The 16,277-nt window shown below is 47.2% G+C and overlaps 3 protein-coding genes across 3 annotated transcripts; 1 reads left to right on the top strand and 2 right to left on the bottom strand.

Moving 5' to 3' along the window:
* Positions 1-31: 31 nt before the first annotated feature.
* Positions 32-7,135, top strand: PolQ (DNA polymerase theta). Its single transcript, XM_036816776.3, has 7 exons — positions 32-1,730; positions 1,797-2,170; positions 2,223-2,779; positions 2,831-5,366; positions 5,420-5,627; positions 5,681-6,595; positions 6,651-7,135. Exons 1-7 carry the CDS (start codon positions 140-142, stop codon positions 6,959-6,961), a joined length of 6,492 nt encoding a protein of 2,163 aa, XP_036672671.3. The 5' UTR covers positions 32-139; the 3' UTR covers positions 6,962-7,135.
* LOC108014890 (rhodanese domain-containing protein CG4456) lies at positions 6,959-7,580 on the bottom strand. The gene is made up of 3 exons (XM_017081108.4): positions 7,377-7,580; positions 7,155-7,314; positions 6,959-7,094 (listed from the first exon to the last, which is right to left on the bottom strand). Exons 1-3 carry the CDS (start codon positions 7,495-7,497, stop codon positions 7,043-7,045), a joined length of 333 nt encoding a protein of 110 aa, XP_016936597.2. The 5' UTR covers positions 7,498-7,580; the 3' UTR covers positions 6,959-7,042.
* An 804-nt stretch (positions 7,581-8,384) lies between these two features.
* On the bottom strand, positions 8,385-15,860 carry Past1 (putative achaete scute target 1). Its single transcript, XM_036816705.3, has 3 exons — positions 14,408-15,860; positions 9,432-9,605; positions 8,385-9,368 (listed from the first exon to the last, which is right to left on the bottom strand). The coding sequence occupies exons 1-3, from the start codon at positions 15,630-15,632 to the stop codon at positions 9,163-9,165; spliced, it is 1,605 nt and encodes a 534-aa protein (XP_036672600.1). The 5' UTR covers positions 15,633-15,860; the 3' UTR covers positions 8,385-9,162.
* Between the last annotated feature and the right edge of the window lie 417 nt (positions 15,861-16,277).

Raw genomic sequence — 16,277 nt, 5'->3', positions numbered from 1 at the left:
ACAGATGAAAGGTTTTTAAGTTATCTTCAGACGGTCACACTGACCCCGCGCTGTTTTGTTTTTTTAGCCTTGCAATTTTTAATTTATTTTATTTATTATGTATAATTATTTATTACGGAAATTTTAATAGTATAGTGCAATGGCGTTTTCGCAATCTTTTGATTTCGGAAACAGCACCTTTTTGGAGCTGGAAAAAGGGATCCTAGCGCCGGGAAAAGAGAACTCCCGTGCCGGAAATGCAAATGTCCAAGGAGGAAATGCTGGCCGGGATTCAAAGGTTACCAGCCAGGATAACTACTCGGAGTATTTCCGGGACGAGTTCTCCTACGAAGTCAATCAGGCCAAGAAGCCTGATGAACAGTCTGTGGTCAATGTGAGCAAGGTTGAGGAGCTCCTAGAAGGAGTTTCCCATCGGGATTCCGGCGATGTTAGCAGCTCATCCGCGTTTGATGCCCAAATCTGTACGGAGGATGTGTTCGATACGGAGGACAAGGTCAAAGAAGAAGTCCAGGAGCTGCACAACCTGGACGAGAGCAGCTTTCTCTGTCCCGCGCAGGATGCGGAGGCTTCCCAGCAACTCAAGGAGGACATCCTGCGCAGTCGCTGCGTGCTGGCCAAGCAGGGTGTCTACCACGAGGTTTCGCAGGTCACCCAGAACCTGAGCAGCATGTCGCCCAACCAATTGCGAGTCTCCCCCAACTCCTCCAACATTCGTGAGCCAGTTCCCGAGCGAAAAGATCCTCCCCTGGACCTGGAGTCCCATAAGTCAATAGCCTCGTGGAACCTTCCCCATAGCATTCAGGCGGAATACAAGAAGAAGGGCGTCGTCCAAATGTTCGACTGGCAAGTGGAGTGCCTCTGCAAGCCAAGGGTTCTCTTCGAGCACTGCAACCTTGTGTACTCCGCGCCCACATCTGCCGGCAAGACGCTGGTCAGTGAGATTTTGCTGTTGAAAACCGTCCTCGAGCGCGGCAAGAAGGTGCTGCTCATCCTGCCCTTCATCTCGGTGGTGCGCGAGAAAATGTTCTATCTGCAAGATCTACTTACGCCGGCTGGTTACCGTGTGGAGGGATTCTACGGGGGATATACACCACCTGGAGGCTTCGACAACATGCATGTGGCCATCTGCACAATCGAGAAGGCCAACTCGATTGTGAACAAGCTGCTGGAGCAAGGCAAACTGGACACCATCGGCACCGTAGTGGTCGACGAGGTGCATCTCATCTCGGACAAGGGACGCGGATACATTCTGGAACTTCTGCTAGCCAAGATCCTCTACATGTCCCGTCGTAACGCCCTGCAGATCCAGGTGATCACCATGTCGGCCACTCTGGAGAATGTAGACCTGCTGAAGAACTGGCTGGACGCCGAGCTGTACATCACAAACTACCGACCCGTGGCTCTGCAGGAAATGATCAAGGTGGGCACGAAGATCTTTGACAATCAGCTTAAGTTCCTGCGCGACGTCTCCCAGCTAAAGGAGATGCGTCAGGCCCTGGGCAACGATTCGGATGATGTGGCCTTGCTCTGCATCGAAACGTTGCTGGAGGGCTGCTCCGTCGTTGTGTTTTGCCCGTCAAAGGACTGGTGCGAGAACCTGGCCGTTCAGCTGGCCACAGCTATGCATGGTCTGATCAAGTCTGGCTCAGAGCTGGGCCGACGTTTGCGAACCAATCTCAATCCAAAGGCAATCGAGGAAGTTAAGCAACAATTAAGGGATATTCCCACAGGTCTGTGCAGGGAAACGAATTGCATTTTATTTAAATTCCTAATTTGTATCCTTTATTTCCTCTTAGGTCTCGATGCGGTCATGGGCAAGGCTATTACCTACGCCTGCGCCTTTCATCACGCCGGCCTAACAACGGAGGAGCGAGACATTGTGGAGGCCTCTTTCAAAGCGGGATCGCTAAAGGTCCTGGTGGCCACTAGCACACTTAGCTCGGGTGTAAATCTGCCCGCTCGGCGGGTGCTCATTCGCTCTCCTTTATTTGGGGGAAAGCAAATGAGTTCCCTAACGTACCGTCAGATGATCGGTCGAGCAGGGCGTACGGGCAAAGATACGCTGGGCGAGTCCATCCTCATCTGCACTGAGAGCAATGCGCGAATTGGAAGAGATCTGGTCACGGCGCAGCTGCAACCCATCACTTCCTGCCTGGAAATGGACGGAAGTGTAAGTAACCAAGCAATTAGTATGACCAAAATAAAGGACCTTCCCCTCACAGACCCACTTGAAACGAGCTCTCCTGGAGGTTATTTCTTCTGGTGTGGCGAGCACTAAACAGGATATTGACTGCTTCGTGAACTGCACGCTGCTGAGTGCCCAGAAGGCCATGCAGGCGAAGGACCAGCCACAAGAAGAGGACTCGGAATCCCAGTACATAAACGATGCCCTGGACTTTCTGGTTGAGTACGAGTTTGTCCGCCTGCAATCAGACGAAGAGGAGGAGACCATTTCCTATGTGGCCACGCGTCTGGGTGCCGCTTGTCTGGCTTCCTCCATGCCGCCCACCGATGGACTCATCCTGTTTGCGGAGCTGCAGAAGTCCCGTCGTTGCTTCGTTTTAGAGTCTGAGCTGCATGCTGTTTACCTAGTAACACCTTACTCCGTGTGCTATCAGCTGCAAGACCTTGACTGGTTGATTTACCTGGACATGTGGGAAAAGCTTAGCCCGGCCATGAAAAAAGTAGGTGAACTGGTGGGGGTCAAGGAAGCTTTTCTCGTGAAGGCGATGCGTGGTCAAACGAAACTGGACTACAAGCAGATGCAGGTGCATAAGCGGTAAGTTAATTTTCTGTACAAGTAAACTAAAAAACTAATGATTCTCCCTAGTTTCTACACAGCTTTGGCCCTTCAAGAGCTGGTAAATGAGACGCCCATTAACGTTGTGGTGCACAAGTTTAAGTGCCACCGAGGAATGCTACAGGGTCTGCAGCAGATGGCCTCCACCTTTGCCGGCATAGTTACCGCCTTTTGCAACTCCCTGCAGTGGTCTACGCTCGCCCTGATCGTATCACAGTTTAAGGATCGTCTATTCTTCGGCATACACAGGGATCTCATTGATCTAATGCGGCTACCCGACTTGTCGCAGAAGCGAGCACGTGCTCTCTTCGATGCCGGATTCACCAGTTTGGTAGAGCTGGCCGGCGCTGATGTCCTGGAGTTGGAGAAAGTGCTCTTTAATTCGCTCAGCTTCGACTCTGCCAAGCAGCACGATCATGAGAACGCAGAGGAGGCGGCCAAGCGAAATGTAGTAAGAAACTTCTTCATCACCGGCAAGGCGGGAATGACAGTGAACGAAGCTGCCAAACTGATAATTGGCGAAGCTCGCCAATTTGTTCAGTACGAGATTGGAGTGGGAAGTATTAAGTGGACCCAGACACAGCAGGAAGGCACTGAAAGTTCAAAGTCCGTGGAGGAGGCAGACATTCATCTGTCCTTTGAAGAAGAGCAGGTACGCAACCAACCCCCACCAAAGCGAAAGCTGTCGAGCGGAGATAAAAACACTGTCGGCGGTGCCTCGTCCCAAAAGATTCCAAGACTTGAGCCACTGGTGACAAAGCAAAATAACCCACAGCAAATTCAGAAAGTTGCAACCCTTGAAATCGCTAATAAAATGGATAAAAGCAAACGAGATTCGCGACAGAGCAACCAGTCGGTTGCTGCGAAACGCAGTGTTCAAGAACATACAGAGCAGTCCTCTGAGAATCCTTTGGAAAAGATGGAAAATCGAGTCCTGAATCAGGAAAAGGTTAATGCTAGATCTGTGGTTCCATTAAAGAAAGCACAACCAACTTTAGATAAGGCTCAAGAAAAGGTGTCCGTTCCGCCTTCATCTTACAATCTGCCCATTCAAAACACGATCCAAGCAAAGGCTGGTGACCTAACCGAAGTCGTTCCACAACAAATCCAGAGACAAGACTCGGAAGTTGAGAAAAGTAGTCCAATTGTGGCTAGTCCGCAATCAGCTAACGAAGAGAGGCCCAGCACCAGCCATAATGCGCGTAAAGAGATGCTTAGAAAAGAAATTGCCGAACGCCGCAGGATCGCATTAATGAAGATTCAGCAGAAACGTGCGGAAAAGGATAACCAACCTAAAGATCAACCCATACAGGCAGCAAGATCTGCACCAGTTGCTATCGAACACAGCCCAACTGTTGTAAATAGTACGCCGGTTACTCAAAAGACGCAAAACACTCCATATCAAAATCACTCAGAATTAAAAACCACTAATGAAAACGTAATGAATGGAAAGGCATTTAAATCGCCGTCCAGCTCCAGTAAGGAATCTTCTTCAACCCCCAGACGCGACCAAAGCAAAGGGTTATCCTCTCAACTGCCCCGCAGAAGTCCGAGAAATCATACACCCTCACCCACACCAACCCCAAATCGCACCGCCTCAAGGAAGGATTCCGTTGCCGAGCAGGATCTGTTTATGCCAGACGATTCCTTCATGCTGAGTACCGGACTTACTGCTGCTCTCACGGCCGCCGAAAGCAAGTTGCCAGCGTCTTCAGAGGCGGACGAGATTCCTAGCTCTCAGCCCAAGGAACCGGAGGTGGTCTCAAGCCTGACTCCGCATGCATCCAGGATGATGCGCTCTTACCAGTTGCGTTCGCAGCGCCTGCAGAGTCCAAGTTCCCGTTCACAGATTAGTTCAATCAATTCCAGAATCTCGCCCCCTGAAACCGAGACGGAGTTGGAATCAAAAGCCGCCACCTCTAACGCGGCCTCTTCTATGGAACTCTCGGAAATTTCTATGGAGAACTCATTAATGAAAAATCCGCAGCATCTGAACGCCTCGCACATCATGAGCTGTTCCAAAACGGATGACAATGCCTCAAGTTTCTCAAGCATAGATATAATTGACGTGTGTGGCAACCGGCAGTTGTTTCAAGAAGCCCTCATGGAGCTTCTGGAAGCCCCCCGTTTCGGCTTCAGCGTGGGTCTGCAGGCTCAAGCGGGCAGACAGAAGCCCCTAATCGGAGCCAACCTGCTGATCAATCAGGTTGCAGCGAAGGAGCAGCGGGAGGCGGCTTCCGGCCAGCAGGTGCTTTTTCAGGTGGACGACAGCAACTTCATCTCCGGTTTGTCCTTCTGCCTGGCTGACAATGTAGTCTACTACATGAACATGCAGGATGAGGATCATACGAAGGGGCCAAGAGTCCCCTCCAGTCTTAAGGTGCAGGAACTGTGCAAGCTGATGGCTCGAACGGATCTCACGCTACTCATGCACGATGGAAAGGAGCAGCTAAAGATGCTGCTAAGAGCGATTCCGCAGCTGGAGAGGATCAGCGCCAAAATGGAGGACCCCAAGGTGGGAAACTGGATTCTACAGCCGGACAAGACCATGAGCTTTCACAATATGGTAACTATTAAACATTACTTACTGTATATCCCTATTAAATTTTGATCTTGCAGTGCCAGCAATTCGCTCCGGAATGCACTGCTCTTGCTAATCTCTGTGGCAGCGGTCGTGGCTACAGCAGCTATGGACTTGATACTTCCAGTGCCATTCTGCCAAAAATAAGGGCTTCAATTGAGGCCTGTGTAACAGTACACATACTTCATGGTCAGATAGAAAATCTTGGAAGGATCGGATCTGGCCACCTGCTTAAGTTTTTCCATGGTGAGTTCGGAGCAATGCTGTTAAAATTTTTTGATAATAATAATCCTTTTCAGATGTTGAAATGCCTATTCAAATGAGCCTGTGCCACATGGAGTTCGTAGGCTTTCCAACAAACGAGCAACGGCTGCAGCGAGTCTTCCAGCAAATGGTGGCGGGCATGAAGAAGCTGGAGTTAAAGATCTACGAGCAACATGGATCCAGATTCAATCTCGGCTCGACGCAGGCTGTGGCCAAGGTGCTGGGTCTCCACCGAAAGGCAAGCGGACGTGTGACCACTTCCCGCCAGGTGCTGGAGAAGTTAGACTCTCCAATATCGCTTCTGATACTGGGCCACCGGAAGCTGGGCGGGCTTCTGGCTAAGAGCATTCAACCGCTGCTTAAGTGCTGCCAGGCGGGACGAATTCATGGCCAGAGTATTACGTTTACGGCGACGGGTCGTATTTCCATGACCGAGCCAAATCTGCAGAATGTGGCGAAGGATTTTGCCATAAAAGTGGGATCGGAAGCGCTCAACATATCCTGTCGCTCAGCATTCGCACCCAAAGATGAGAACCGATGTCTCCTGTCCGCTGACTTCTGTCAGCTGGAGATGCGAGTCCTTGCGCATCTGTCGCAGGACAAGGTTCTGATGGAGGTGATGAACTCGCCACAGGACTTGTTTACTGCCATTGCGGCACACTGGAACAAAATAGATGAATCCGAGGTGTCGGAGCATCTGCGCAACGGCACCAAGCAAATCTGCTACGGGATTGTCTACGGCATGGGCATGCGCGCCCTGGCTGAGAGCTTAAAATGCAGTGAACAGGAGGCGCGGATGGTATCCGAGCAGTTCCACCAGGCGTACAAGGGCATTCGAGAGCATACCCAAAAGGTGGTCAAGTTCGCGCGCAACAACGGATATGTGGAGACCATCACTCGTCGTCGTCGCTACCTAGAGCACATCGACAGTCCCGAGGAGCATCTGAAAAGTAATAGTTCTGTGGCCAAATGTATTTCTCATGCTTAATCCTTATTTCCCCGCAGGCCAAGCTGAGCGCCAGGCCATCAACTCCGCCATTCAGGGATCAGCTGCGGATATTGCGAAGAGCGCAATTTTAAAGATGGAAAAGAACATAGCCCGTTACCGGGATAAGATGGGGTTGGGGGAGAACTCAGTGAACCTGGTCATGCACCTGCATGACGAATTAATCTTCGAGGTGCCCACCGAAAAGGCCAGGAAAATTGCCAAAGTTCTCAGCCTCACTATGGAGAACTGCGTCAAGCTCAATGTACCACTCAAGGTTAAGCTGAAGCTGGGGCGCAGTTGGGGGGAAATGCAGGAGATTAGGGTGTAGATTGTTGGACCTTTTTATTATTGTAGTATTTCTAATTTTATAGAATTTTTAATCAAATTTTTAGACATGTTTACAATTTTTTTAAGACTGCTTCGCCTGCCACTCCGTCCAGGATCCGGCATAGGCCTTGGCGCTGAGAATATATAGGAAAATAAATGTACAGAACATAAATTATATACAAAGTTTAATGTACTTGGTAAAGCCCAATGTATTGGCCAGGTTGGCCGCTCGAGCGGCGCGTCCTCCCGCCTTGCAGGAGAAGATCAGCACCGCGTCGATGGCCGGCTTTTCGCGTCCATAGGTCTCGGCGAAGGCCTCGTCCGGCAGGTTCAGAGCCTTCTCCAGTTCAGCCACTGGAAATAGAGGAGGGGTGTGTCCATTAAGCCGGTAATACCTGGACTTTGGAGCTGCTCACATGGAATGTTTATGCTGGCGGGCAGGACACCCGTTTCCTTCAGCTCCGACTCGTTGCGGACGTCGAAGAGGTACTTTTCGGGGTGATTTGGAACATCCTTGACTTCCTCGTAGGTGGCCATTTTAATATTCTTTAAAATAAATTAATTCAAGACAAATTTAACCCGGTATCTGAAGTGTGACCACTGATCGACCGGTTAATTATACCAATGAGATACAAGAAATATACCGAAACCAAAATTCACGGATACTATTAAAAATTCCAGTTACAAATAATTGAAGTTAAAAAAAAATGATTTAAACATCTCTATTAGAACAGCCAAATTTAGCTACACATTCTAAGTTTTTTAATTGCTGGATGATCATTGGCGTGGTTTGAAATAATACCCTAATAAATTTTGATTGAATTTGGTTTACATAAATATAGTCGATAAATAAAAAGTTGAATTTTAAGATTTATGTCAAAAATCAAAAATGTTGATCAAAAAATTCTCCCATATATATTCTTGTCTATTCATCGATCTGTTTTAAACAAAAGGAAAAAGGGATGCAAACAACTAGGGCATTCCCTTAACTGTTAAATTTTTGTCAGATTTTTATCGGCTGCTCAAAAAACCAAGGATGCTCTGTAAGATTTTAGAACCCCCAGTACAAAATAATTATTTTAAAGAATTTGTAGTTATCTATTATTAATTTCAGACGTTCAAAACAAAATAGTACACGTTTTTGGTTCCGACAGATTTGACAACTAATTTAACAGGAACCATTTTAGGTCGTTCCCTCTATTGGTGAAAAATGCATTTAAATTTGTTTTGGCAAAATCTACGCCGTCTAGATTAAAATAAACATTTAATCAAAGGCCACAGTTATGGTTATGAGTTATGATCTTTGATTCTTAACGCACTGGTTTAAAAATATTTATTTCGTCGGTTGAGAGTAGAACCATACAATTTCAACACTTCGAACCACCAAACTAAACTCGCTAATGGAACCCAAAACAACAGCCATATCCAAAAAAGTTTTATTTTATTTTTTATACAATTTAAAAATCAGTTAATTTCACATTTAATAATATTCAAGAATTTACTAATTACAAAATAGTCGAAGCACAGGCTATAATTTGCATTAACAAAATATGAATTGCACAACGTTTTTATTTCCATTCTTGTGGGGAGCATTTGAAACAATTAAATAATATTGCAAAATAAATACAGGAAACACATGCCTTCGCCCACGTTCTTCAATTCTAAATTTCAATATAACAACAAATATATTTATTGCGTATAAAAGTGGTACGGTTGCAAATGAATGGCCCTCAAGCTGCACATCGACATTAACCTAGATATTGTATACAGTTTAACTTCATGCTTTTTCATTGGCATTGAACAATTGTTTCTTCACACTTTCCTTAAGTCAACAACGACATTTGGGCGCTCAACACACACTCTCTTGTCTTATTCCACTAGGCTGGTTCATCGTCTCTACATTACATCTCGCCCTACAATCGATTAGATTATCCAAAAATATGCTATGTTTGTGTAAATTCTACGAATTTATGATTGATATCTTGATATCTCATATATGGTGCAATGCTTGCCATTGCCGCTTGTGTGTTTTAATACCCAGTTTAGCGCGTTCACAACGAGTATAGTACATATAAAAAAAGGCAGTCGCCTGCACTGTGGTTGAAAATTAAACAAATCGAACATAGTGCATCCTAGGAGTTGGTCTCTATGCGTGTTTTTGGGGTGTGAGGTGGTGTGATCGGGTGCGTATATTACAGGGCACTATTCATAGCGCTTCGAAGGCGGTACTAAGTGCTCCGGCAGCACGGTGGGCAGCTCGCAGCCTTCCAGCTTGACGTTGATTAAGTGCAAGGCCAGCGCGAACTCGTCAGCGTCCAGGAAGCCATCGCCATCGACGTCCGACAGCTTCCAGATCTTGCTGAGCACCGAGTTGGGCAGTTTCGATTTGATGAGCTCCTGCTTGGCAGCTGAAAGTGGACGATGGGATTAGTTTTATCTCCTTTTCTGGGTCAAGTTATTTGAACACTTACTTGCGCCGGATATTTTGCCATCGACGGGACCCAGATTGTTGAAGATGCCATCCGTGCGCGGCTTGTCCTTGTTGCAGATCCACTCGTGCTCTCCGTAGCCGGCGTCGATGCCCTCGCCCTTCATGTAGCCGAAGGGTGAGACGTGGTCGTCGATGACTCCCTCGAAGGCACCACCTGTGGAGGAACAAGCGGAGAAAGGTCAGCTCGGTGGTCGATACTCTGTGTGCGCCATAAATTTGCATTAATTAAGCATGTAATCTAAGTTGATCGGTGCGTCGCCGTGCACAAACATTCAATTTGAGGCAATTAAAACCTTCAGATCGTTTTGGCTCCAATTGACGTCGCCGCCGTATCGTCGTATCGTGACTAGGCCGGCTGACCGACTTAAGCATGTACTTTGCCGGCTACTTTAACAGGCAATTGCGGTGCATTCTGGGGGGCAATTGAGATGGGCGATGCAGGTTGCCGAGTGCGAATTCAATTCACTTTTTTGAAGTTTCTCAATTCGTTTGCGGCCTCTTGCTGTCGCATCGGGCAATTGAAAAGGGCCCTCCGGCTGGCATGACTGGGAGCTCAAAGCCAAACCATTTTATAGCCATAAAAAGTATTTCAGAAATAATTATGTCCTAGCATTCTTTAAACTTAATCAAGTATTTTTAAATTTTAGTATTAGCGAAAACCTTTCTTATATTAAGAGCCGATTTCTAGGTTGCTATGCGTCGGAAAAACAGTTTTTATTGTCACCGATAAACTTTAACTAGAGCATTGCCTCTAGTTAAGAGAATTTCGTCATATAAAACCTAACATGATATTGAGAATTTGAATTTATCCGAAACAGCAATTAAGCTTAATGGAAAAAGTTAGCATGAGCATTACGGTTTATATATTAGCGGTCTTTATACGTATATTATGCATTCTAGATAATATATTAATGATTAGGAAAATCATATATACATATTTCCAGTCTGTGGTTTTCCATAACGTCATTTTCTCTGGAAATTTTTTATTTTTATAATATTAATTCACACGAAACTTGTGAGATGCGATCTCCATGTTTCATTCTTGGTGAATTTCGCGAAGGCCAATGATTTATAAAACAACTACTGAGGGTGCTTACTTCCATGTCTGTCCCTGTCCCTGCCTCTGGTTCTGCCTCAGCTTCGGGATCAGGATCAGGCTTGTGCTCTAGCTCAGTCTCTGAATCCACCTCCAGCCCTGCCTCAAGCTCAGGCTCAGGCTGAGGCTCTGGATCCGCACCAGGATCCGCGGCTTCTTTGTCGTTCTCGACATTGCCCACCCGACTGGTGCAACTGCTGAACAGGCGGAGCTGCTGCTGGCGCAGATTCTGCAGCCAGCGATCGAAGCGCTCCGCAAACTGCTGGCGCTGCGAACTGGGGGTCAGAAGGGCCGGCTCCTCGGCCACATCGAAGTCCTCGTCAGAGTCCTCTTTTGGGGTATGCAAGAAAGAGAGAAAGAACGATCACAGAAGAGAAGCAGCTGGACAGTGCTGGAGTGCGACTCGGACGTGGAGATCAAACCAAGATAAATTAGTGGGCCAATGGCGAAAACGAAAAGTACGAAGAACCAAAAGAACGGCGAACAGAAGAACTGATTTCTGCAAGATCGTGTTAGATATGTGTACAACTATTTAGCGACATATTGCTAAACATGTGATGCCAGCACAGATTCAAATGTGCTGGAACGGTGACGGATGTGAAGGAGGTGACTCAAGGTAGAAGCTGACAACCTGACAACCCGGCAACCTGACAAAATGCTCTGATAACATGAAGCTAACTTCAGAGTTTCCATTAGCGAACCAACCGAAACTATATATTAAGACATCCAGATATGGTGGTGCTGGACTGCTTAATCGGAAAACACGAGTCAATTATCCAAGACAATACAACGGAAATGCTATGAAATAAAAGCAAACTGTGCAGCGAACACAACGAAAATAAAATCAGAGATACAGATACACACACAGAGAGTGTCGAGAGACCCATGCACCAATTTAGAGGACCGAGTTCTTGACTTTGATTTCGAGCTGTTCGATCACGATTCGCTTTATCAACGCAATCCGCCTCTTTCAGGGGTGCGTCCACCGAATTCTTCCGCCCCTTTGCTCTGGTGTAATTATAAACGGGGAGTTCATTCACTTGTCGCGTCAGTTTTAGGGGCTATCGAATTCACAGTTTAAGATATGTGGACAGCAATCACGGATGACACATTCCGCGAAATAATGATCCCCATGACATCAGCCGATCGGTTTCGTCAATCGGCAATATTATGCTTAGATTTTCCCCCCGACAAAAGTATTTGCTTATATGTGGAATGCTTTCGCACAAGGTCATGCGAAATGCGCTAATAGTTAAATTAAAAAGCCACTCAAGTGGTCCACAAACCAAAAGGCAAACTGAAAAGATCAGCGACTAGCCATGGACAATGGCATTGTGTGGATGGGATGGCTCCCGAACTATATATCATAGTAAAATGCTTTCTTCCTGCACTTAGCGCTAGTGTTCATCTGAATTTCGTATTCCCCACGGGGAATTCATCGGCGGATTAGGCGGAGGATGAGCCACTTAGTGCCACACGTTCCAAGTCAGAATCGGAGGAGCACAAATTGATACGCGGCCTCAGGTTGCCAACGCCATCAAAAGTATCCAACGGCAACCGGTTCGGGGCTTTCGAGATATGTATATCTCGCCTGAGGTGGGATGGGTTATGCTGGGATCGTCTGGACTGGGCGTGGGGATTGTTCTGGGGTTTCTGTGGGCCTCTGGACTTTGTTTAATCAGCTTGCCCCATGACAAATACACCGGACAATCTTCTCAGTGGACCCGAGAGTATTGTTCCTCTCTTATAAGGCAGAAAATATTGGAATGCAAAGTTTTATTATTTACTTTTCCCACTTTAAATTGCTTTCCCTATTAAGAGATAATTATTCTATCGTTCCTTGTCTGGCCGTTTGTGTACAGAATTAATCCAATCACACGCTTTTCGATTTTAGTTTTAGAGAGAATGGAACATTGGTATGAAATCATTTACTTGCTGATAGCGAGTAGAAATAAGCAGAAAGTCCATTTGGATCTGGTGACGGAGCCCCTTTTATTCGAACGATAAAAAGGTTTTTGCATGCAAAACACATGATTATATAAATGAGCAATAATATTAGTAACTGGGTTTTTATAAGTAGGTTGTATAACAATAAATGATCCCCAAAGCTGATGATAATTACACATTTGGCGGTAATTGTCACGATGATAACCTTTGAAGCTACTCGTTATTTTGGGTCTTGCACAGCTTTTTTGATAATTCCCAGTTTACTATATGCTAAAATGCTTAAAAATTCCACCATCATGGACTGGCCAGAAGCCACATTGTGGCGAACTTATTACTTAATTATACTGTTTACTTTGATAAACGAAATGAGCATACATATTTGCTGGTGGAAATTAGAGCACTGCTAATCATAGAAGACCGGCTGCGAGTTCATTTCAGTCTTGGTCCAAGGAGACGTGGACTGGGTTTTCCAGACTGATAAGACGTTTGACGATGGCATGCTGACTCGGCCTTACATTGATTTTTATCTAATAGTTGGCTGCAGCCGACCACATTGCCTGGCAACCCGATAAGGGTTGACAAACAAGCCACTTTTACCTGGCCCACTAACGAATGCATGGGGGAATGCGAACAGGTGTGCGGGAAAGTGTAATTAGGCCTTGAACTCTGGGCCACGCACGAAGTTCAGAGGTCACAGTAAACCGGTCGCCCCGTCAGCTTGCATCGGCTCTCAATTAAAGTGTAGCTCAGCTAGATTGTGGTACCGAACTATGTACAATGCGACTGGCGCCTCTAGTCTCTGATTAACTACGTCAAAACCCCCCACGTATCCATCTGATTCTCCCCCTCAAACTCAATGGTTTTGCTGGGCGTTTTGGCTCGGAATCGAGTGCGTGGTACTCGTCATGCTTGCCTGGATGCGTCTGCTCCGGAGAGCCAGATCCGATTCAGCCACTGGGTACTCGAGTGTGAAATATTTATCATGCCCAACTGTACGCCTAGTTTTATTTTCTTTTTTCTCCCCGTTTGTGATGACTCACGGCCCAATTAGAACAAACCCTGTGCTCCAGCTATCGATATTTTCCAATGATTACATCATAACCACGAATCTTATCTGGCCAAGGAGAAAACAGTCAACTTGGTTCACTCTTTCTTGCCATGACGAAAGCAATTTGATAATTATTGACATACAAATAGCATTACTCTTTAAGGCCACGCCCTGCGACGGCTGGCGCCCACTTTCAAGTACAAAGTAGTTGCTTATCACCTCGCCACCCGGTATTTGCAAAAGATATAGAAAATACGTGGTTCTCGGCGATTTTTGCTTCCACCTCGATGTTTAGTTTTGCACAAAAAGTGCGTGTGTGTTGTCTAAGCGCTAAACTGACACCGACTTTTTTCGCCTTATCAGTTTTCGGGGCTTATCACTTTGTTTATAAAGCTCAAATATGTTTCGTATATAGTATAGGGTTATATATAGTCGTTGCCAGGCATTGCATAATTTGCCAGCGAAAATAGGAAGCTGTGGAAGTAGCTTGAGCCGGGGAAAATCTGGGCTTTTGGGATCGTTGCCAGTGGTAATTGTATCCATTAAATACATTTGGCTGCGGTCTAGCTCGAGCTCTAGCCATAATATCTGAATCCAAGCCGCTCACTCCACTCCGCTTGGCAAAACTCGTTTTCTTCGCATTTTGGCTTGGCAAATATCTGGGTTAACTGGGGAATTTTTCTCGCTGCGCATGCGCAATATTTCAGTGCGATGGGAAAGCGAAAACGCCAGCGAAACGCTCGCGGAAAAGCAAGAAATTTCTCAATGTCTCCACTGGAAGAGTGGTTCCCCCGTTTTTGGGTGGACAGCAAGTGCAGCAAGTGACGAATGCGACAAAGCGGTGCTGCTGGGGGGAGGGACTTACCCTTGACCACTGGATCCACGACCATCGTCATCTCCTCCTGGGGGATCATCTCCATTAACCGCGCAATGTCCTTGGCCAGCATGTTGTCCACAATATCCAGCAGATGGGGCTTGAGCGAGTGGAACTTGGTGAAGTCCTGGTGCTGCAGCACATCCTGCATCTTCTTGATGTCGGGGAAGTCGCCGGGCGAAATGGAGTGCTCGCGCTGGATGCGATCGTACACCTGTCCGAGGTTCTTGATCAGGTCCTTCTTTTTGCTGTCCTTGCCGAACACGGACGGCATGTCCTTGCGCAACTCGGCAATGATGAAGGCGTGCACCTTGGCCAGTCGCGCCCGCTTGATCAGATCGTTCAGCTTGCGCAGGGCGGCGTTGCGCGGCAGGGACTGCAGATCCCTGAAGAGGTCCTGCTCCTCGTCCTCGAACAGCCGTCGGTTGGCGTCGAAGCGCAGGGGCTGGTCCCAGAAGGAGCCGATGTACACACGCGCCACCTCCGGCGTCTGCAGCACCTTGCCCAGCGACCACATAAGGGCTCCGTACACCCGCATCAGCTGCTGGTGGTCAATCATATCCGCCTTGTTCAGGATGATCCGGATCTTGTCGTCGTGCCCCTTGAGCGCCTCGATCGAGCGCCTGAACTCGTCGGAGATGTCCAGTTTGTGGGCGTCGAACAGCAGGATGATGCGGTCCACTCGCTCCGCGAACCACTCCAGCACTCCGGTGAAGTCGTAGCCCCTGTCGATGCGCTGCTTCTCGCCGGAAAGGATTCCGGGCGTGTCCACGATGGAGATGGCGTTCAGCACCGGTGAGGCCACGCTGCTGCACTGGAAGCGATTTAGGAAGGCGTTGCCGTACTTGGACAGCGGACGGAACTGCTTCTTGGGGTCCACGACAAGGGCGTTGCCCGGGATCACTCCCTCCTTGTCGTCGTACATCACGGCGATGAAGCGGTCCGTCGTCGGCTCCGGCCCGATCCGAATGCCCGGGAAGTCGCGCTCCAGCAGGTAGCGGATGAAGGTCGTCTTGCCCGTGGAGTACTGGCCCACCAGCAGGATCATCGGCTTGGCATCAAAGTCCGGATCCTCGAGCTTTGGTGAGTGAAAGTCGTGGAACTGGTAGTGTTCCTCCAGCGGCAGCAGCTTGCTCCGGTAGATCTTCTTCAGCTCACCGATCACATTCTCCACCACCTCCTGGGTGTTCTTCTCGCGCTTCAGGAAGCTGAACATTTCGCAAAACCTTAATTAGCCACCGGAATAAGTAAGGGAATCTGACTCGGATTCGGAATCGAATAGGGGTGCACTGGAGCGGATGCTACGGACTTCGACCAACTACGGCAGTTATGTTATGTGTCTACACTCGATTGTCGCGCGGCGCTGGGATGTCGGATGTGTGGCGAAGGCGAATGATTCACGCGCGTACGTATACGTATTATTTATTTTTGGAATTCGACAGGCCTGGGTGTGACCGCGGAACTATAAATCAAAATGCCGTCCGGCGGAAAATATACCATTTTATTTGAAAATATACTAAAATACCCTAAAAGGTCACTCTGAATAAATCGGTTTCAACAATTCTATCGATATTTTTAATTAAGTTTTTTTCAAGTTTCTTCTTGGCAAGAGGTTTTCCCAAGTGGGACTAATACTTAATTTGAGAACTAGCCTATAGGAAGCAATAAAATAAATCTAAAAAGTAATACGAGTTACGTTTAAAGTCTGTTTACGCTAGGGTAAAGTTATAGAGTAATGCAGTTATTGGAATACAACGTTTTTTAACCAAAGTTTTGCAATAGGTCATAAGATGCGTATTCCCAAACTTAATAAATTGTTGAAAGTTCAATCGAAAATTTACAGTTAGCGACCCTAAATGGT

The sequence above is a fragment of the Drosophila suzukii genome, chromosome 3 (genome assembly GCF_043229965.1).
Source record: "Drosophila suzukii chromosome 3, CBGP_Dsuzu_IsoJpt1.0, whole genome shotgun sequence".
NCBI classification, from domain to species: domain Eukaryota; kingdom Metazoa; phylum Arthropoda; class Insecta; order Diptera; family Drosophilidae; genus Drosophila; species Drosophila suzukii.
The sequence above is the reverse complement of the archived record's forward strand: the minus strand, read 5'-3'. Positions and strand labels throughout refer to the sequence as shown.